Raw genomic sequence first — 23,035 nt, forward strand, 5'->3', positions numbered from 1 at the left:
GTTATATATATATTTTCTAGAATATTGATATAAAATGCTTACCTTTTTTTTTAATAATGTTCATTTTAGTCGCATTGTTTCTATTCTAATTTTTTAATAAAGTTCCTAGTTCTTTTAGAAAATGCTATTAAGTATAAATGAGTTCATTGTTTTGATTCACAAAAAAAGAAACACAAAACAAAATGCTTAAAAAATTTTTTTAAATTCAATTTCTAACTTTTCTAGTTTAATCCTTAGTTAAGAAAATAACTTGCTTGAAGATAATATTCTTCTTTCAAATTAAAATCGTGATGGCTGGAGAAAAAAAGGAAATTGTTATCATTATCTGTTTAAATTTTTAAAATAAATATTAATTTTTTTCCCTTCATTTTTGGTAAAACAGCTAATAAAAATAACTGGATAAGTGTGCTGTTTTTTTGCATTAAATATATTATGATTTTTCTTTCAATCAAAGAAAAAATAAATAATGGCAAAAAATGCCACTTCATTAAGATGATTTGTTAATTTTTAGTTCAAATAATTCAAAAGTAACAAAAAGAATTTCAGAAACTATCCAAAATGTTGCCAAAAAATGAAACTAAAAAACATAGTAAAAACTTAAAATAAGTAATTTTTTTTCTCCCCAAAACCAATTTGAAGCATTCACATTTACAGAAAAAGTTGATTCTACAAAATAATTTAAAGATTATTTATTTAAAAATTATCTAGGCAAATGTAAAGGTAATTTTTGAATGCTTTACAAAAATTAAATATTTTAAAATTTGTTAAAAATGCTGCATTTGGATGTGACAACTTTTGCTTATAAATATCAAGTAGATTTCTTTGCCACAAAACTTGATATATCTCAAATTAATTTTTTTGGATGAAATATCAGTTTTATACATCATTTCAGTTTATGAAAAGTATATCCAGAAGGACAAATTTTATATTTTAAATGCAACTTTTTCATTAATTTTTTTTTGTTATTATTTTATAGAAAATATGTCTAATTTTATTCAATAGAAACATGCTACAGCGGAATTATCGTTATCTTCTAAGTCTGCTTCCTATAGGAAATATATTTATGAATAATTAATTTTTTTATACAAATTTTCAATCTAATTTTTTTAAATTTTCCATGCTTAAACTAACAAATGTTATTTATTTATTTTAATCAGGAATTTCATGCCTAATTTTCTATTTATATATCCATTGAATAAACTCTCTCCTCTCCATCGAAAAATAAACAATAAAATCCTTGCCATCAGAAAAGTACTATGAACTGAAATGCCATAAACAATTATTAAACATTAAAAATACTTTAAGTTTGTAATTTTAACAACTAGTTATTAATAGATATAATATTTTATTCTATTAAATACAACTGAGAATCTTGAAGACGCCTATACAAATTTAAAAAAATTACATTCATTTCATTTAATAACAGAACAATTCCTTCTTCTACCGAGTATCAATCGTGTGTATAAAAAAAGAATGAAATAATACAAAATATAATGAATTGTACAATTAATTTAAAAATTAATATAAGACAGAATGCTGTACCATCCTTAACATTCATTCAAAGACAATACTTAAGACAATTTATTTCTTTTTATAAACAATATTTTTTGAAATATACAAGACTCGGAATTTTATTAATTTTCCTTTTTCTTTTTACAAAAATTGATAATTTTCAAATATTACTAGATGAAAACTTTACCAAAAAATGCATTAAAAAAAGGTGTTTTTCATAAAAAGCAAAAGAAAATTACAGCAAACAATTTATTCTGAAAATAATAATGTAAAATCTGAATAATTTATCTCATCAAAATGCATCTACTCCACTCGCTACAATGATTATTGCAAAATCGTTTTAAGTATTTTCATGAATGTCGGAGATAATATGTATTTTGTTCTACGTAATCCATTGGTAAACTAGAAATATTTGCATACATTTTAAAAGCAAAAAGTTTCAGAATCCAAAACATGTGAGAGGTCTGGTCTGGCCCAAAACATGCTGGTCTACTGCAGGAAACTGACTGATCAAAGTTACGAGTAATTCATTATTTAATCTCGAGCAATAATTGTGGAAAGGCTCAGAGTTTCAGGCCTATAAAACGATTTTATTACTTTCTCGGAGGTTCCAGATAATATCAATTTCAATAGTACATTACATTAATTCAATTAAATAAAAGAAAAAAGGCAAACTTATGAGAGCAAAACAAGTATGACAACTGCCAGGAGCAAATGGCAAGTAAATGCAATTTTCCTATTCTACGGGAAAGTTTAAAGGACTAATTCAGCGTCTTCTTAGCTACCTTTCCTTGATAATATAGAACATTTTTTTAGTTTAAACTATCACTCAAATTGCCAAATGGATAGTATTCCTCACCTATCTTATTTCAAATAAAGAATGTAAACATTTTAACTAAACTTAAATTTGAAATAATTTTTTTAAAGGCTTTTCCTCTAGTACTTGATAAATACCTGAAAGAGAAAATATACATTTCTGCATTTATACATTTTCTGCAATAATAATAATAAAAAAAAAAAAACTATATAAGATCATGCTAAATAAGTTAAAATAAATGTGTGTATTGCCCTATTTAAGAAATAAACAAGCTGAAAATATTGCACAGATAAAAAAGCGTAACATTTTTATTGAAGTGCATTCCTAATTCCCTCATTTATTTATCTTGCTAAAACAGACCTCGAGATAAAATTGCAGTTGCTTTTCTAGAAAGTCATGACTAAAAGATTCTATTCTATAGATGAGTCTACTTGTACATAAACCAAATGCTTGTTAAATTCTTTGAGGATCAAACATCCTCCATACTCCTTTTAAATTTCCATATTTATTTAAAAGCATGTTTTATATTCTCACTAAAAGCAGTGAAAATTCACGCAACAAATACCTGAAAAATTATGTTACATAATTTCCTCCTATGGTAAAGATAATATGTATTTTTTAAAAAGCACTTCTTATTCACAGATATAGTTCATTCTTATGTCAAAGACCTATAATTTTATCCATCTAGTACATTGGATTTAAAAGTTATGGTGTTCAACTATAGAAAAACAGACAGATGGTTCTGCCTTCCTTGATGTCTAATTTCAACCATCTAACCTGCTGCATTTTTAAACCATCACAATTATATCAGATACATTTATATTCAGCCTCATTAAAGTGTAAAATAAAGTTCAAATTTGGTCTTTAAAGCAACTATAATATTTTTTCCATACATAAAAGTCTTTTTCCTTTAGGAGAGGGTGAGGAATAATGACCAGTTTTAAAATGAAATTCAGTGTAACAATTTGAACATTTTTATTCTGGTAACAGAATGTAAAATGAAAGAATAAGTGATACATAAAAACTCTGATAGAATGTATTTATGTAGAAATATGCTAATATACACTTCAGAAAACCAATGATATTCAAAATTTATTTGACAAATTTGCATATCAAAAGTATTAAAATAATATACAAATTTTTAAAAAGCTCACTAAAATTATGTTTCAAATATAAAAGCTACCTTAAAAATCCATCAATATAAATTTTTCCCAGGAATTAACAAACAAATAAAATACAATATATTAGAAATGTTCTAATTGAATTCAGAATTCAAAACATAATCACATCACAAATATTGCCACCGACTTCATCGAACTTGATCAATTTCAATTCAGTTCTTCTTAGGTTTTGTAACTATCTGTGAAAGAAAATAAAAATTAAAATATGTTCTATTTAAAAGTTTTCAAGTATTTTTCAAAGAAAAAAAAAAGACAAAGTTTATTAGGCAAAATATATTAAATTAGAAAAAGAACACACACACTTGGAAGAAAATTTAAACATCAAATAATATCAAAGATTTTTCAACATAGAATTTCAGTTTCACATTTCCTGTTTCGTACATTGTATTGCTTCATCATTTTGTTTTGATTCTATTCCTCCAGATGCTAATCATTATAAAATTAAATAAATAAATACAGTTTTTAAATAAGCCACTAAAATGTCAAAAATATAAAAAAGGAGATAAAAAAAAATATGAATAGAAGATCTGAACTCCAGACTCAAATATCATAGCATAATCATATTTTAGGCTTGATTTGTCAATCTTGTCTTTATTTAGCTTTGACATCATCAGCTATATCAGTTTTCACAAAAAGTTGTAAAAAATATCAAGTATTGAATTATGAAAACTAGAAATCATTTCCACAGCTACTACTATTGGCGATTTCAATTTTTTAAGTATATATATATATATATATATATATATATATGTAAGCATTATTTTATGTGAATCAGAATGCAGTCTGAAGACAGTGAAGATACTTTTGATTTCATGGCGTCGTTTTATTTCATTTTGAAGAAGCAGGCATATGTACAAGCGACGAGCAACACACACACACAACACAGAAAGGAAAATGAGGAAAAAGCTCTTGGACATTTTATCCCTGATCTTATATAACCTCAGATTTTTATAGGGAAAATATTTCTTTACAGTTCTAATATATTATTAAGATTTCGATAGGGATTTTCGTTACACACGTCAAAGAGGTAGGGGAAACACGGGGATCTTTTAAAAAAGAATGTGTCTCGTCAGCGGTATTTTGGAGTGTGTGAAAGTTAGGCTTTTAGCCGATTCAGCAATTTACAAAGCTACTCTTGAATTAATTAAGTAGAGAAAGTGGAATTGGATCACGAAATAAGAGAATAATTTAGAATGAAGTTACTATGGGCTAAATTAAGATAAAATCTTGGAAATTAATTAAATTGAAATTAGAATTAAAATATTACATATTAAATATATATATATATATATATATATATATATATATACTCATTCAATAAATTTTTCATAAAATCTATACATGCATTTTTATTTACATAAAATCTCTACTTATAATAAAGTTGAGTGTGTGTGTGTGCTGGATCTCTACTACTAGATGGCTTGACTTTTAAGATAGAAATGTGCACTTTGGTGTGATATTTTTAGAAATTTTTATTAGAATTTCAATTAAATAATCTGAAAATATTCACCCACAGAAATTAACTTTACACTATTTTAAAGGACAGAGCATTATTTTTTCAAAGATGGCAATTTAGTTGTTGTAAAATGGTTTAGTCAGCATTTAGTTAATTTTTAAACATATTTTTAAGTCTATTTCACAGAAATATTTTCATTGTTGTGAATGAAATCAAATAACCGATTAAAATATCACAAAATTCAGAAAACAGATGAACTAAACAGTGCTATGCCATGGAACTGGTCGCCATTAAAAAAGTGCATATACACAATGAACAGAACATAATCAAGATAACATGGCTTTAAAGTCTGACAACTTGACATCATGAACTTAAAAGTTTAATCTAAACAATATAACTGAAATTAAATATAAATAATATCTCCAGTGATTGACAGTAGTCAAGTCAAATATTTACTACAGCTATAGTAAATACTTGATAGCATACAGACTATCCATTCTGAAAAGTGCTCGTCATTTATCATATTACCCAAATAATTAAATGGGCATTTGAAAATTGATATAAGAAAGAAAGTAAAACGAATTCAACCAGTTTAGTCAAGAAAAAAATAAATCATTTCTGCATCTTTTTTTAGTTTGAATATTTAAATCAAAAATTTAATGACATCAATATTTTCAGCTCTTGTTTAAAATAACTGACCAACTGTTAGACAACTTTTGATGTTTTAGTCAACTATAATTTCAATTGATGAGAAGTTTCTAAACAAATTATCTATCAACTTTATCAATGAAAGTTGTTGCTTCACTATATGAAGCAGAAATCCAACTATTAAACTTCAAGAAGTTTTAGATGTGATTTTTTGTAGCATGCATTCAGTTAATTTAATGTATCTTCTTGGGAAGACATTAATTTTTTTTGAACAAACTGATCTAGTCAAATTCTTTATAAATTAAATAAATATATTCATCATAAATATATTTATTATTAATAAATTCATTAAAATTTAAATGACCTGGAAAATGATTTTCAAAATTCTGAGCATAAATTCCAAAAACAAACATTACAATGATATATTTGTTCCACACAGAATTATGCCAAGGCCTTGTCGACAAATTATTAAAATGCTCATTAAATATAGATAAAAAAATTATTATTGCTAAAGAAACATTTTCGTTTTTATGATGCAAAGAATCGCTGTATCCGAGAATAAACAGAAAAGAAAATATTTAACAAATAAAAGCAATGAAGAATCCAAAAAAATATGAATATATAATTTTTTAACATTTGATAGGAAATTCTAGGAACCATCACAAAAAAATTAAATTAAAAGACATTCCAAAAAATCTATTCTACCTAATTACAAGCAAAGAAAAATAATCTTAAGTGTCTTTCATTCTATTACAACTGTTTTTCACCTTTGAATATGATTTCATCTTTAAACGATTCTGTCTCATTTGTTCCTTTCTGTCTTCCAATAATTTCTTGGTCCGAACTTCTTCAAGATTATTCCATAACCTAAATTAATAAACATTAATAGTAAAATATAAAATAAAATTTTTCAAGGCTTTTTTATTCTTGGTTTTTGCAATATATATGTATTCACAATACTGTTTATAAAATATTGAATAATATAACCTACCTTTTGGTACGTTTCTTATATTCATTTTGAGGAGTCTTTTTAGATGATAATTTCTTTTCTAAAAAAATTAGATAACAAAAACAGTTACAAAACTTTTAAAAATAAAAATTTTTATTAAAATTATTTTAGATGAATGGCTGCACAATTTTATTACTTGTTTTTTTTTTAACTAATTAGAAGGAAATATTTATACAATTCTGAAACAATTTCTTTTGATTCAGGTAAGAGTTGTTTAATTCCTGGATCAAAACTATAAATGAATTCATATGTAATAATACTAAGGTTCTGAAAGATTATGATTTCCTGCCAATTCTTCAAGGTTTGTGGGAAAAAGTGTCAAAAACAATTATATCTAAACTAAAAACATTTCATCAAAACTCAATAACTAATGATATAAAAAAAATCTAAAAGTTGTATGCTTTGATATTATAGAAATGAACCTGATTTTAATGAATTGCACTTTAAGATTATATTGTTATTATAATTTGTTTCATTTTTACTCTAAATTTATTGTAATTATTTACAAGAAATTCAAAAACATAAATTTGTTAATAGAAATAGCAACATGCAAATTATAGTTTATCTTGATTCTTTCCTTTATTCCTCTTGGCTATCATTGGTCAACATTAGTTAATAAAATCACATTTTTACACTAATTCAGTTTTTGAACAACTTTAAATAACTTACCTACTTTGCATTCACAAATGTAAAATGCAAGCATTTTCTAAGATCAATTTCAGTAGGAATTTTTTTTAAAAGTTAGCATAATTAATTCAGCCACAGTAACATCTCAAAATAGAATACGGAATTAGGTGATGTGAAATCCCAGTTTTTATTTTGGTATTTAGCAACCTTTAAATGTGCAAATAAAACAAAGCATGAATAATGATTAGCTATGGAATGGCTTTACATTTTATATTTTTTAATGCTGGATTACATTATGTAGTAAACATTAAAGAACAAGGTCTGCTGATTCATACTAATATCAATTCAGTTGGAAATAATTGCTACATTTTCTTTTCTATTTGGAATTGCATTTTTTCTATTAGTGGATTAATTTTTGCTTTGAACCAATTTTAGTAATTAATTTTGATATTTAAATGTTCATGAACTTTTTGGATAGAGAAGATCCCACTATATATAAATGAACTCTTAATGTCATTACATATATTTATATCTAAAGAATATTACAAATAATTTTTTCATTTCTTAAGCACTCTGCTGATATGCAAAAGATTTTCTACTGCAACTTTTATGAGTTAATCTGCGACAATCATATGCAAGGTGTAGTTAATAGGATAACAGTCTGTCTAAATGGACACATCAATATTATACATATTATATATAATTGGATAGTTGATAATAATAGTTGATTGATACATATAACATTGGATAGTTGAACCTTATACAATTACATACCCCTCTTAATGGATTCAAATGAAAGTTAGCACAATGTTCTTCATTACACCTAGAAGAGTTGTTAAAAAATTTCTATGCCTCTTCAAGTCATAGTGGAATGACAGTTAAATATTTTTGGTTTTTCCATCATAACTCCTGATCAAGTTACCACATGAACATTATTTCTACACTATTTTAATCACCAAAAAATTAGCTATAAAGCGAATTTTATGATACTTATTTCATTACTGCATTGTATTTTCTGAACTTTTAATCAAAATTAATCTAAGCATAGTTTTTAGCAATTCGAGTTGTCAACTTTTTTTTAATAGCTTACCTGAACATCTTAAATTTAATAATTCTATACCCTGTGATTTCAGTGATCATATTGGATAATTTAAAAGGTTTTATTCATTTCAGGATTATATTCAATCTGCTCTACAATATATTCAATCAAAATAATAATAAGAAAATTTTTTATTAACTTTAAACATGTTAAGAGCAGAGTATTTATTTTATTGCTTTACAGTACAATATTAGAACTTAAAATTTTGTATTCTGGTTTTATTTTTTAAATTATGTTTTAAATTTCTTTAAACCATTCATTTTTATTTTATCTTTAGTTTAAAAATTGTTTTCTTGTATTGCATTCCTTTTTAAAGTTAGTTTTTTATTATCCGAATTTTTGGATAAAAATTTTTTTTATCTGGTCTCTTCAGCTGCTAATCAGCCTTCACAGTAAATACATTCAACATGATGCATAAATATCAAATTAGATTCCTTTATCGTTTCTCCAATAAATGGGTGTCATTAATAGAGATTCATGTTAGTAAAATTTAACAGTTTACATTTTTACATGTTAAAGAAAAATGTCAAATAAGAAACAATACCTTCAATATTATCAGAATTCATACAGCTTTGCTCATGCTTCAAGAAAGATAATAATGATGGAGAGTCACAGTAATATGGGCTAGATGCAGTATCACTGGGTGTACTTAAAGTATTTAGGGTGGAAGTAGCACTTTGAAGACTAGAAGGTGTTTTTAAATCATCACTAAGCAAACTACAGGCTTCTGAGAATAATCTGGGCTTTTGTGGAGAATCCGGTCTGATGGTGAGTTCTGTGTTCATCAAAGTTAAACTGGGTTCCTCCATTATTCCAGTTTCCTAAAAATGTTAATAACAACAGATATTAATAAAATTATCCATAGAAAAACAGAAATTATTAATAGAAAAATCAATTAAAATAGTAATACAAAACTATTCATAAAAAGAGAACATATAAATGCAGACTTTTACAAACACATTAATATTAATAATAAAGAATGTGTGCTGAGACTCTATAAATCAGATCATTTAATCTAGAACTACCAAATTCGATACAGATTCGATAAAGAATGAAAATGTGAACAATAGAGGGATTTTTTGAAGTTTTAATTAATAGATAATTAAACAAGATTTTAAAAGCTTTCTGCAATAACTTCTAAAAATTAATTTTTACCCCACTTTAAAATTTTTTAAAATATACAAATGTGATCCGTTTCTTTGTCAAGTACCTTTTGCCTGAATTTTGAGATTTCACAAAATAATTTTTTATGCAATATTTCAATATATTTATTGTTGCAGAGCAATTTAAATTGTTTTCATTGTCACATCAGATATTCAACTGCGTAGTTTATTAAAAGCATAGAAGGTAAGTTAAATATTTGAAAAAGAGAAATTATACAGCATTGCAAAGGTTATAAAACTGCATTTTTAAAAGCATTATGACCATCGTGAAATTTTATTTCATTAAGAAAGTTCAAGGATTCTAATGCATAACATAAATTATGCTTAAAAATACATTTTTGTTTGATAGTTGTGAGTATTAAAGTTAAGTATAAGAGATTTGATGAAAATTAAACTCAACCAATATCCCAAACAAATAAGCTGGTTGCCAATTTTGGAGGCTCATTAACAAAGTTTAAAACATATATAAACAATTTATTGCACTTGAAGAAAAATACCCGTGACATTCAAATTATTATTTATATAGTCAATGTCAAATCAAGTTAATCTATACTTATAATAAAGCTCAATGTGTGTGTGTGTTGGCGCTCTACAGGCCAGATCGTTCAACCTACAGCTACCAAATTTGGTACATGTATACCTTGGAGGTCGGAAATGTGCACTTGGGGTCCCTTTTTTTTTAAATTTTTAATTAGAATTTTAATTATTAATTAAGAACTAACTTTCCCACCAAAAAAATCTTTTCATTTCCTCACCCCAAATGAGTAAAGTTTCAGGTTTTTTCCCCCCACGCTAACGAAGATAGGCTTAAGATATTTTCGGCCGATTATTTCAAACGATTCTGTTTATTTTCTTAGCGTTTGATGCATTTAAAATTAAATATTGTTAATTAATTAATCTGAAGTACTTTTGAATTAAAATAAAACAGAATAAAGGAAATTAAAAGTACAGTAGTAAGTAAATAACTTCAAGTAAAGGTTTGGTTTAAAAAACATAACAGATACCTATATAATATTTTAGAAACTTTTTTATGAATATTTAACTTGAGATAATATTAACTGTAAAACTTTCCCTCAACTTCAGTCAATATTAAATGCAATTTGCTTTCCACAAATAAAAGAAAACGGAACATTAACTGGCTAAAAATTGAACATTGAAGACAGTTAAAAATAACCAAAATATATTTTACCTGAATTATTTCTTCTATGCTTTTGACAGAAGTTGACTTATATGTTATTTTGGATTCACCAAACATCTCTGAAAGATTTGTTGTAGAACTACCACTAAAAAATAAATTTCTAAATTAATGAATATTAAAAAGTAAAATACGAAAGGGAAAAGTGAAACAAAATTTCAAAGACCTGAATACATGCAGATTATTTTAATTAAGAAATGTGAAAAAATTTACCAATTTCAAAATTGCTTATAAAAACTATATTACATATTTGATATTCAAGAAATCACTACCTCAACCAATGATCAAATTTCTACAGTTATTAATCAAACCATTTCCAGTAATTATTATTAGAAGTAACTATAAATTCATCTGAGTACTTTGACTGAGTATAAAGAAAGGATTCAAACAATTTTTTTCCTTCTTTCTTATGTAACCCCATCCACACATACAAAACACAAGACAGAAAAAAGCGGTCTGCTTACAAAATCAAAAACTTCAAGCTTTCCTGCATGTCTCAACAGGTTTCAGTTTTAACAAAACAGAGATGCAATCAATGATATAATAAGAAATGCTTATTTTTTACTAAACACTATACATAACTTCATTGCAAAAGCTTTAAATCAAAACAAATTGGTATGATTAAAAGCAGAAAAGAGTATTTATATAGGAAAAGAACAACTGGAAGAAAAATTTACCTAAGAAAAAATTTCAGAAAAGTTCCCTTACTCATTGTGTATTACCTTTCAAAGGAATAATATTATCCAAAAGTGAACAGATATTAGCTTTTGAAATGAACCATACATTTTTCGTTCTTATATTTTTATGTTAATACTATATTATGCAATAATTTCCCATTTTCTTTTGTAACAGGCATATTGTCTGATTTTGCAGCCCTGTCATACTGGTCAAACTAGTATACAGGTATATATACAATTTCTATAATGATGTTTTATTCAAAACAGTCTTTGATTAAAACATTTTGCCTTTCATGTGTAATCAATAAAATGTTCAAAAGGAATACCTAACTTATTTTATACTGTTTTATATAAAAGAAATTCTAAATGTTATGGGATATTTTCAACTTTATGATACAAAGCTGAATTTTATAAAGGACTTTTTAACAAATATAACACAAGCAACAAATCTACGTACTTGCTAGGTGTTGTACAAGGTATGTGCAATTTCTCTGAAGGGGATGCAAGTTGCTGTAAAAATAATTAAAATAAATAAGTTTCAAGAATAAACATTATACATTAAAATTTCATATTTTATAGCTTATCATACATCATATATATAAAGCAGTATGTGTAAGTGTGTCTGTAAATTCACAAAAACTCAATTTTTTGAAATACAATACCCAATTTTGAATATATCCAAATTTGACATGGTATATTCTTTTGATTATTTTAACATTTTGAAATTTTGAATTGCTGGTTGATGAGTTAGGAGATGATATTAAGAATTAAATTTCTAAAGTCAAAGGAGCATTTGGGTTTTGTTTTCAATATATTTCAAGAAATAACAAATATTTGAAAATGATTCTTATTTTGCATTAAAATAATCCTGAAAAAAGAAGTTACATCAATTTAAAAAGAAAACTATATATTATATTCCTTTATTAACTTTTAAATTCAGAAAGTTAAAAAAATTTTTAAATTTTTATTCAAAAATTAGTATTGAAATTTGTTTTGATTGGTATAAAAAAGTTTGCAATACTAATTGGATGGGTAAAACTTAAAATATTTCCATTCAACATTTTATCCAATTCTGTCAAATAGTCCTTTTAAAAATTTGTGGCAATAATCAAAAACTTGCAGAGCAATGTAATTTTCATTTTCTTTGGGGAGGTATTTCAATTTCGCAAAAGAATGCTCTAGCAAGAATTTTTTAAAAAATCAATAAAAATGAAGCAAAAAATAAAGTATGACTTTTAGCATTGCTTCAGATTAAGATTTTTTCTCTCCTTTTTTGCTGTAACAGTAAAGTTGAGAGGAGAAACTGACATTTTCCCCCCCTTCTTCTTCTTCTTTCAAAGCAAAGTTTAGTTTGGGGAAAACAGGAGTTCAATACAGCAGTAAAAATAACTTACGAAGTTTTAATTAACTGAAACAAAAACAAACATGTTTCAGTAAATCAATTATTCTTATTTAATCTTTTTAGCAAAAAGGAATTAAGTATAAAAATATTTTGAAAAGTGATTTAAGATACTAGAATGAATGTTTAATAGAAACTTCAACAAATAAATTGGCAGTATTGTACTACAGTACACACCCAATTATCCGTGGATAACAAAAAATGCGAAAAAAAAAGCTAAAAATGGGTATAGCAAAAGAGAAAACAGTCATTTCAACTTTGAAAAATCGTTTTATGTACAATAAAACGTAAAATAAACAGCAGGAAATGTTTAACTAACGCTTAATATTTTAGTATATCACTCAAAACTAACCTAAAATGCATTTTGTTAATGAAAACAGAAAAGTGCTTTGTACTTACGAGAGGCGTCAAGGATACACAGAAAAATTAATACATATGAACTGTTTTAATACTGTAATGTATTATGTAATTACAAAAGCATAACTGTAAAACTACGTCTTTTTGAAGAAATCAGTCATTTGTGTTTGCTTCTTGCTCTGTAAACATTTTCTCTTTGCTTAGAAGCAAAAAAAAAAAAAGAAAGAAAGAAAGAAAAGAAACTTAGGCAGGCGCGGATAACCCGCCCGCGGATAATCGGGAGTCTACTGTATTTATATTTCAAATATAAAGAAATATTTTTAGAAATGAGCTGGTCCTTTGGTCTAAACAACAAAAAGTTGAACTGATATAAGTAACTTTATATTCTGCAAACAAGCAATAAAGATACACATTTTACTTCATGACACAAATTTAATAGTGCAATTGGATATTGTTCCATCATCAAAGATGATAAAGATCACTATCATATGCAAGATGTGTTTTTTCTTACTGAAAGTGAAGAATTACATCGAATGTGATTTCTTGGTTGAAATTTAGTGAGTGAATGAATATGAAATAAATGTTAAATTTAGATATAAAATAAATTAAAATTTGCTTCCTTTTTGGTATTCAGTTCATTAGTAAAGCTTTTAGATCCTCTTTCTTTTTAAAATTAACAATAATTTCCTTCCTTTTTAAAATTAACAATAACATAAGCAATCAAAAATGTTATTAATTTTTCAAATTTCAACTAATAGTCATAAAGGCTAGTTCTAATACAAATTATACCAACTGTATACCCATTCAATAGATAAACAGTTTATGCTACCAACTTCTGGCAGAAAAAGACCATTTTTCATTAGAATAGCAGCAGTAAAAATGTGTACAAATATGCTGAAATACAGAACCTTGCCTTGTAAAGTTGGCAAAAACTGACACATTCACTGGTATATGGATTTCATTTGATGTGTCATTCTTTAAAACGATATTTTAACTTCTTTCAAACTAAATGTGAATTACTACAATAATTTTCAATAATGATAAAAAAAAAAGGCAATTAACTTATAAGAGAGATAGCAATTTTTTAAATAGTTTACCTGCGCCAAAGCTTGCAAAATGGGGTTTGGTGATGTTGAAAGTGGACGTGCTTCACTATGACTGGATGAAGAACAACCACGTTCCTTCTCAACAGAATTGATACTACTTGGCAATTTTTCTTGAGAATACTTTAAATCATTATTAATAGTTAATGCAGAATTTTTTTGAGAGCTACTCGAGTTTACAAATGCTCCATTATTATTTGTTGAATGCAAAAATCTATCTGGAGATTTGGAAGAGGAATCTGTTTTATTGCTTTTAACACTTTTTGCTGATGCTAACATTTGTGCAGCAGATATATTATTTTTATTTTTATCTATTTCCTTCTTTTCAGATGGAGTAAAATCCTCCAGATTGAGTTGAGGAGTAAATCCTGCACTAGGTACTTTCACTGCTTTTTCAGCCCCTTTGGTGTATTGGACATCAGCACCTTTAGAATCAGAATAATTTTTAAGTGGAGCTTTACTGAACAACATTTGTCTTGCAGAAAGATCCCCTTTTAATAAGTCATCTCTAGATGAGTCTTGCTGAATATTAGATTCTGCCATGACATTGCTTCTAATATCTGCAGATGAATTTGTGAGATCTTTAACATCTAATCTGAGTTGTACAGGGTAAATGAAACTCGGACTATTAGATGCCACTTGTTCTTCATAAGTTTGACTAGTAGTTTTATTCTTAAAAGGATGAGGAATCTTTAGTCTTAAATTTAAAGATCCTTTTTTCAATTCTTCCTCAGTTGAAAACTCATTCAACCTATTACCACTTGGTGCGTGAATATTGCTTAGACTAGAAAAATATGAATGTGGAGTCATTGGTTGAAAATTAGTACCTGCAGTATTCTCATTTTGATAATCTTCATTAATTTTATTCAAAATTTGAGCTCCTTTTTCATTTGAAGAAATATTTGTTTGTTTCGTAGAAATGTTTTTTGGAGTTGAAACATTAGATAAAAGAGATAATGGCTTGAAAGTACTCAAACTGCTGTCATCGGCAATCTTTTGAGAAGAAACACCGATTTGAGATGCATGCTTGGTATCTTTTCTAGGGGAGAAAGGCTTTGTGCTTAAAGACTGATGTTTAAAAGGAGTTTTATAAACACTAGAGAAATTGGAATGAGGTGTCATTGGTTTGAAACTATCTGCATTACTTTCAGGTGTTTTAAAAGTTTCCAAAACATTTTTATTTTGTAGAGAATATTGATGATTCCTTTCTATAATATTATAATCTTTCTGTTTTCCAGAGATCTGACTTGGTGTAGACAAATAAGTTTGTGGAGTCATTGGCATGAAGGCACCTGATGAACTTTCATGCAATTCAGTTTGCCTTTTGATATCCATTTGAACTGAACTTTTCGAGGGTGGTTCACTATCATGCCCGATACTACTTATATCATGAAAGTATTTGGATAAGGCCGACATGCTGGTCAGAGGAGACTGAATGGTTTTTGAGTCTCGTAAACTGGATGAGTATGGTAATACCTGAGATTTTGAACCAGATACAGATTTAAGAGTTGACACTGATGAAGGTGTAAGAAGGTCATACGACCCAGATCCAGCATCAGATGTTTTGACATCTGCATTAGAAGAAAAATCTGAAACCTGATCATCAGAAAGAAATTGAATATATGGAATTTGATGCTTAGGAGTCTGCATGTTGCTCACAATAGAAGATGGTGTCTGTAAGTCGGAAAGAGTACCTGCAATAAGAGGGGCTTGCTCTTCAGTTGCACCATGCATTTCTATGGGTTCTGGTGATGGCTTTCGAATAAATCGAATACTCCTGGCTATTTCCGCTACTTCAGAAACTGGTGCATCAACTAAACTGGCAGAAGTAGTGTCAATTTCTTCAGATGAAATGTCTTCTAAGTTGGCCTTCTCGGGTAATGATTCATTCTCAGGAGACCTTTGCTCTACATCGAGAGATGATTCCTTTGTATCATTAGTAAGAAACGAATCCATTTCAGGGATTGTACTTAAATCATGATATACATATCCAGTTAGACTTTCTTTTTTGGAAGGTTGTTCGATTGCAACATCAGGGCTAACAGATCGGTCAGGAGAGTAAGAAACTTCTGCTGATACAGTTTTAAGTCTGTTATCTATGGAAAATGCATGTGAAATATTTGTAGCAATGACTTCATGACAATTTTGCAATAATTCATCTTCACTAGAGCTGTTAGTATTATTTAGTAAGGCATATTCTGAACTCTTTAGCTCCAACTTTTTACATTCATACTGTTCGATTTTATCGTCACTATGGGATTTAATTTCTTCTCCTATTTTATTCCGTACCCTGAAGAATTGCCCAAATGAAACTGGTGAAATTTGAGAAGGATCAGTATCAACAGGTCTTCTATCAGTGATTTCAACATATTTAGAAAATGCAGTCAGGCTTTTCGAATCAATCACAGCAGGTGTGCGATTAGCAACGCCTGATGCTCTTTCTGAATTAACTTCAGGCGATGTTACTTTTTTTAAATACTTATCAGCTACTAACTGGATGTATGATGTAAGTTTAGATTTTATTGAATTTGAATGCAACTCGTCGCTTGATGAGTCTTTTCCTTTGACTAATTCATCAGGAGAGACATTTTCAGGTGGGAGAGATTTTGCAATTAAGTCATCAGATTGTTTACTTAAACTCTTTGCTAATGGAACACAGTCTTTATGAAATCTTTTATCTTCAACCAATGGAATGGTGCATCCAGGTGAATCGCAAAACTTACAAACTTTTGGCAAACCAAGTTTTGAAGGCAAAGACAAATAACTAGAAGAAGACCAAGATTCCAAGGGACTTCTAGGACTCTTCATCTCTGAACCAGTATCCGATTGGCATGTAAATGATTCTGGTAGATACCTACCAGAATTACTTGCATGTGACTTGTACATGTTTCCAGGATCTCTACAAAAAAAAAAAAAAAAAAAAAAAAAAAAAAAAAAAAAAATCAGAAGCATAAAAAAAATTTTAAAAATCAGAATTTTGAAAGTGTATTGAATATTTTGTTGTAAATTAATTGTAAATTAACTCAGAAATTTCAAACCTTGCAGTATTTGTTTGTTTCAATCAATATTGAAAGGAAAAAGCTTGAATTTAAAAAAAAAAATTTCAGCCTAGAATATTAATAACAATGATGTTTCTACAATTTGTTGGCAAATAGATAAAGTTGGTGAAATTTCTAGTATGTGCCTGCAAAAAGAGGCGATTAAAATCAGTGCTCCTACTACAAAGGAGAAAACCTAAAATATACATTCCTCTCTTCCCTTTGGTCAACCAAGTCCAAAATTTGATTTAAAAAAATTATAATTTTGATATTTAAGAAAATAAATCAAACTTTATTTATTTTGTCTATTGCATTTAAGTTACCAGATACATATAATCATGAATAGATAGATTGGAAAATGGTCATTCCTTACACAGATCTAGTTAAAAATTTGATACACATTAAATCTGGTAATAAAACAATGTCAAATTTCCATACTTTTACCTCATTATACGTAGAAATATGTATTGTATGCAGATAGACTTCTTTATTTAATACAAATCTACTTTTGGTACATTGCATTTTTAACTTATCAGATTCAGAAATACACAGAATTCCAAAAACACCGGTTCATAAGAAGGTCTAAAGTGAGGAGATAAAACATTTAAAGGTCAAATGTTTTGGGAATTACATCTTCCCATTCTTCTTTTCTTTGTATAAAAGAAGAAAAAAAATTTCAAATTTGTAATACTCAAATTCTTATATCAATTTCTTAAAAAATATGGAATATAAAATAGTTACAATATGTTCTCGTTTTTTTTTTTTTTTTTTTTTTTTAATGAGGAATAGATATTGCACTAATATTTATTTTTCCTGTGCAGGTTGGTATAGTCATTGCATCAAATCAGTAAGTGATTAGAATTTCACTCCACTTGTAGTACTAATTTCAGGGTCTTAAATGACTTAGTAAAATTGAACAAAATAATTGTGAATGGAATTTGACAAGTTCCACAATGTCGAAGATATTTGAAAAATAACTATATATTTTACAGGGTGGCTATCATTTCTGCTACTTGTATTTCTCTGACATTCCCAGGTTTTTAAAGAAAATTTCCCTAGTTTTTTTTTCCCAATGTATCTTATATTCTCAAAATGATATTACTTCATTTTTTTTCCTTTATTTATTACACAATATGTTCTTAGAACATATTGTGTTTATTACACAATATGTTCTAAGCTATGTTCAGCACACAAATCAGAACTGAACAATAACTCTAATAACAGAAGAAAAAAAAAATCATTTATAAATTTATAATTGTGCAAAATAAGAAAAATTATTCAATGAGATCAAAACTAAATTAACTTTCAGACCACTAACTATATTAATAAAATCATCTGTGTATTGGTTGAATCTATTATATTTATTTAGGGGAATTCGCAAAGAAGTAGAATTGAAAAATGACACTGAATTAGAAATTTTTGAATTGATGCTTAAAATTTAGTTTGGTTTCTTTGCTCTTGTTTTTTTAATCTGTATTTGTCTAGGGTTTCTTGCTTTCCCCCTTATACATAATTGTTTTAAAATTATAAATGTCTTGTGAATTAAAGTTACTGCAGTATACAGAACACTAGATTAGGATAGTTCATTCACAAGACAAGTTGTTGGGTCCACTATTTTGGCAAAGACAAATGATCCCTGACAAATGGAAACAGCATGCTGAGATACAATATTTTGATTGAGGTGCAGAGGTGCAATTGTAGCAGAGATGCAACTGTAGTGGATCTTTAATCTGTATCAGAAGGTACAGATTCCAGATTATGTTTTGAATGAGTTCAGTTGCAGATGACTTCTTTTACGATGGATGAGAAGTTAATATCAAATACAGAAGTTTAAGATTTGATTTCTGGGATTAGGGATGAAAATTGTTTAATTTTTTGTGCTTTTTTTTTTAGTTGCCATTCAAGAAGTTTCTATGAAAAATAAAAGTGTGTATCTTTGCAGTAGGCAGGCTTTTCTACAAATGTATCTTGAATATTACAGTAACACATTTGCATATAGGTTAGTGCCCTGTGGCAAAAAATTTCGAAATCAAAACAACAAAGGAAATTGTGTAGTCTAACAGAGAGATGTGTGCATTTTCCTGTAATATATTCAGGAAAAAAACTCAAAATTATAATTAGATACTTAATGATCAGAAGGCTGGCCATTCCTGCATTCAGATGTTGAACATAACTCACATTCCTATCTTTTGGAACAGTCTAGATTTTTTCTATTAGAACATTTGTCAATTCTCCACACTATAGAAGAATTTTAAAATGTGCGTGTCAAAACAAGGATTTTTTCAAAACTGATATTTTTTTCAGAAATAAGACAGTAAAAAAAAAATGATTAATGGAATTAATATAATTTAATAATTGCTTTGATTTATTACTAGCATAATAAAAAGTGCTCAATCTAATTTGTAGAAATATATAATTTAACCATTATAGATAGCCATACTTTTAAAATAGCAAAAATGTTCTAAATAATGTAAAGAATTGTAGTTACGCTACTTCAATCAATAAATGCATATTTGGAAAATTAAACTGCAAAAATTTTTACATAGTGTCTGATTGCATGAGTCATGACATTTCCATAAGTTCCATATCTCTGTAACTAAAACTGGCGAAGTTATAAAAATTTTGAATATCCAGTTTTTCCCAATCGGAAATATATACTTATCTCTCGTTGGTTAGAAACTAATTATTGGGGATAATGCTTAGAGAGAATGCCTTTATATATGTTTATAACTGTTAAACAAAAGCATTTACCTTCGTTGAAAACTCATGACACCTCCTTGCAATAAATCAGCTTGGGTACTTTTTGAAAATAATGGTGCTTCCATTTTAACAGGAGTCTTCTCAACTTCAACTGCTTTATCTTCAGTGGGCAACTTCAATATATCAGCTTCAACTGATTTGTCAAATGACAAAATTTTAGGCCGAGCTGTAAAATAGGGAAAAGAATGATCATGAATACATCAAATTCCAAAATAATAGAATAGTGTAAATGCTATTTGGAATAAAAATGAACCTGTTTTCAAAAGATGGCTGCAGCTGTTTTAATGTTTCATAGTGACAGCTGATTTTGGTAGTTTAAGAGAGGTTAGACTTCTATCAATAATATTCAGTTCATATCACTTTGAGTTTTTAAAAAAAATCTTGTTTTTCATTGTGTTAAATTTTGTGTTAACTAAACAGCATTTGTGGAAGGTTTTAATTTTTTGCTTTAATTGGTAGCTGAAGTGCATCAAATCCTTGTAGAAGTTTATGGTAACAAAGCTCCAACTGATAAAATCTTGTAGAGAATGACTTTAATGTTTCAAGAATGGTAATATCAGCACTGAAAGTCTCAATCTGGATAGCAGGGGGGGGGGGGGGAATGAAGACAAAGAATTAAAGGCATTACTCGATGAAAATCAGAGTCAAATGAAAGAGGAGCTTGCAGAATCTTTGAGAGCGACTCAACAAGCAGTTTCCATATGAATGAAATCTATAAGAATGGATCAAAAGAAGGTAATTGAGTGCCTTGTGAACTGAAACCAGGAGAAGGTGAAAGGCGATTTTCACATGCAAATAGATGATTGAAAGAAAATAAAGAAAAGGATTTGTTTTACATGGATTGTAACTGGGGATGAGAAATAAATATTCTACGACAACACCAAGAAGTCAAATACTATGCCATACCTGATCAATCGTTGCCCTTTAGCTCAACATCAACACCAAAGCTGAATATTTATGGTTCAAAGATCATGCTGCGCATCTGGAGAACCCACACAGTAATGTGTATTACAAGCTGCTACAACATGAGGATTCCATTATGGGCAATCGGTACGCATTATGAACAATACTTTGATTAATCTGTTCATTCCTTTTGTTCTGAAATAAATCCATTTTTGACCACAAAAAACAGACTAAACTAATTTCTATCCCAAATAAATTTTAAGACATTCTAAAAAGTCCCAACCTTTTAACAACAATCCTTGTTCTATTTGTTTTACTATTAAATACAAATTATTAATTACCATTTTTAATAAATCTACTGCAAATCTATAAGATTTAAGAGAATTAATTCATAAACAAAGAAATTCTTTCATCGTCGTTAAATGACTACATTTGACTGCTTGAAATTGGTTAAATTCACTTGTCAACAAATGATTAAAATATCGTAATAATTCATTCACATTTTTCTGATATAGATTTCTTTCCAATAAATATATTAATCATCTTTGGCAACTAATTGGTTAGTTAGGATTAATGGTTGCCAAACATTTCATTTAAATATTTTGTATAACTTCAAATTTTGATGGACATATAACTCATACTATTTTAAAAGATTTATACTTTTAATTTCATTGCTTTTGAGTTTAGGAGCAACAAATAATGCATTCATGAATATATTTTGAGAAAAACAATCTTTTCTGAAAGTCTTGCATTTCTGTAATTTTGCTGAACGAGATGACAAAACTGAAGATTTATTAATCCATATGCAGATTTTTATTATTTGGCAAAGTAAAATGAAAGAAATCAAGTTATTCATAGTAAAATGAAAGAAAAACACTTTATTGTAGTGTTGGAAACAGGTATTTGCTATTCCACTGCAATGTCAGTTTGTCTAATGCCTACCTTTTCACACTGGTATAGCCCTCTACAAATGAAAATAAATAAGTAAATAATTTTTCAAAAGTTAAGGCATAGGCCTTTTAGGATAATATTTTGCTTATTTTGAAAATGCATACATTTATACTGTATAATAAGTTAATGTTTTCTGTAATTAAGTAAGAAATGATGCATTTTTTAAATATTTATTTATGATAATTTTCTTCTTAGTTCCACCCCAACCTGTTATAAATACTTTGAAACTCACAGTAAAATTTACTCAAACATTATAAGCGCAGTAAAATTTACTCAAACATTATAAGCGCAGTAAAATTTACTCAAACATTATGACCACTGACTTGTATCAAGAACTGAATAAGAATGGATTTCGTGTACAAAAAAGATGTTTATAATGATATGGTTGGAATAGAAAATGAATATTGACATAATTAAGTGCACTGTTTGTCATTTAGTCTGCTTCTCCATTATACCATGCTAGATAGCTGAAGTATACTGCATCTCATTTTTTAAAAAAAATTATACTGATCTTGACACAGTTCCATTCTGCAGTTTGAAAATCGTAAAAATTTAATAAATGCTACCCTATTTTGGGTATAGAATACATTAAAAAATATCAAATTCATTAAAAAAATACACCACATGCATCAGAATTAATGTTTAATACAATAATTCCCCCCTTCCCCATATTCATGTAAAATACACCAAGGGCTGCATTAAAATAATAATAATAAAATACATTTTTTTTTTTTTTCAAATTGAGTAAATTTAAATCAATAGACAACAACAACAATCAATGTACCACTTATTATAAAATGCGTTTTTATGAGTGTTTTTCAGAAAGAAGAATACCTTCAGCTTCCAAAAGCGGCTTGATTTCTTTTTCATATGCTTCATTTAGTTCCATCCGCATTTGATCAAGTTGGCTTATAACAGCATCCATTTCCTTACCTAAAAATAAATAAATGGGAAATAAATTAATATATTTAAAAAAATAATTACACTTGTTCTCAATTGATGAGGTATATAATTTCGAAAACCGAATGTTAAATAAAATTATTCAATCTTATTCATATAGAATTCACTTTTAATAAAAAGCTAAGAATACGTCCACAAGTAATTTAAGTCTCAACTGCTCTAATTTGCACTGGTTAATTA

The 23,035-nt window shown here is 27.5% G+C and overlaps 1 protein-coding gene across 1 annotated transcript in view; it reads right to left on the minus strand.

Annotated features, from left to right (window-relative positions):
- Nucleotides 1-3,404: 3,404 nt before the first annotated feature.
- The window catches only part of LOC129956855 (uncharacterized), a 40,708-nt gene continuing 21,077 nt past the window's right edge, over nucleotides 3,405-23,035 (minus strand). Inside the window, exons 10-18 of the mRNA XM_056068811.1 lie at nucleotides 22,730-22,828; nucleotides 20,033-20,207; nucleotides 14,238-17,142; nucleotides 11,842-11,894; nucleotides 10,702-10,795; nucleotides 8,894-9,170; nucleotides 6,606-6,663; nucleotides 6,382-6,481; nucleotides 3,405-3,689 (exon numbers count right to left, since the gene is read on the minus strand). Coding sequence (XP_055924786.1) covers nucleotides 3,663-3,689; nucleotides 6,382-6,481; nucleotides 6,606-6,663; nucleotides 8,894-9,170; nucleotides 10,702-10,795; nucleotides 11,842-11,894; nucleotides 14,238-17,142; nucleotides 20,033-20,207; nucleotides 22,730-22,828 — 3,788 coding nt within the window. The 3' untranslated portion in view covers nucleotides 3,405-3,662. The remainder of the gene's footprint in view (nucleotides 3,690-6,381; nucleotides 6,482-6,605; nucleotides 6,664-8,893; nucleotides 9,171-10,701; nucleotides 10,796-11,841; nucleotides 11,895-14,237; nucleotides 17,143-20,032; nucleotides 20,208-22,729; nucleotides 22,829-23,035) is intronic.

Source organism: Argiope bruennichi, chromosome 11, assembly GCF_947563725.1.
Source record: "Argiope bruennichi chromosome 11, qqArgBrue1.1, whole genome shotgun sequence".
NCBI classification, from domain to species: Eukaryota; Metazoa; Arthropoda; class Arachnida; order Araneae; family Araneidae; genus Argiope; species Argiope bruennichi.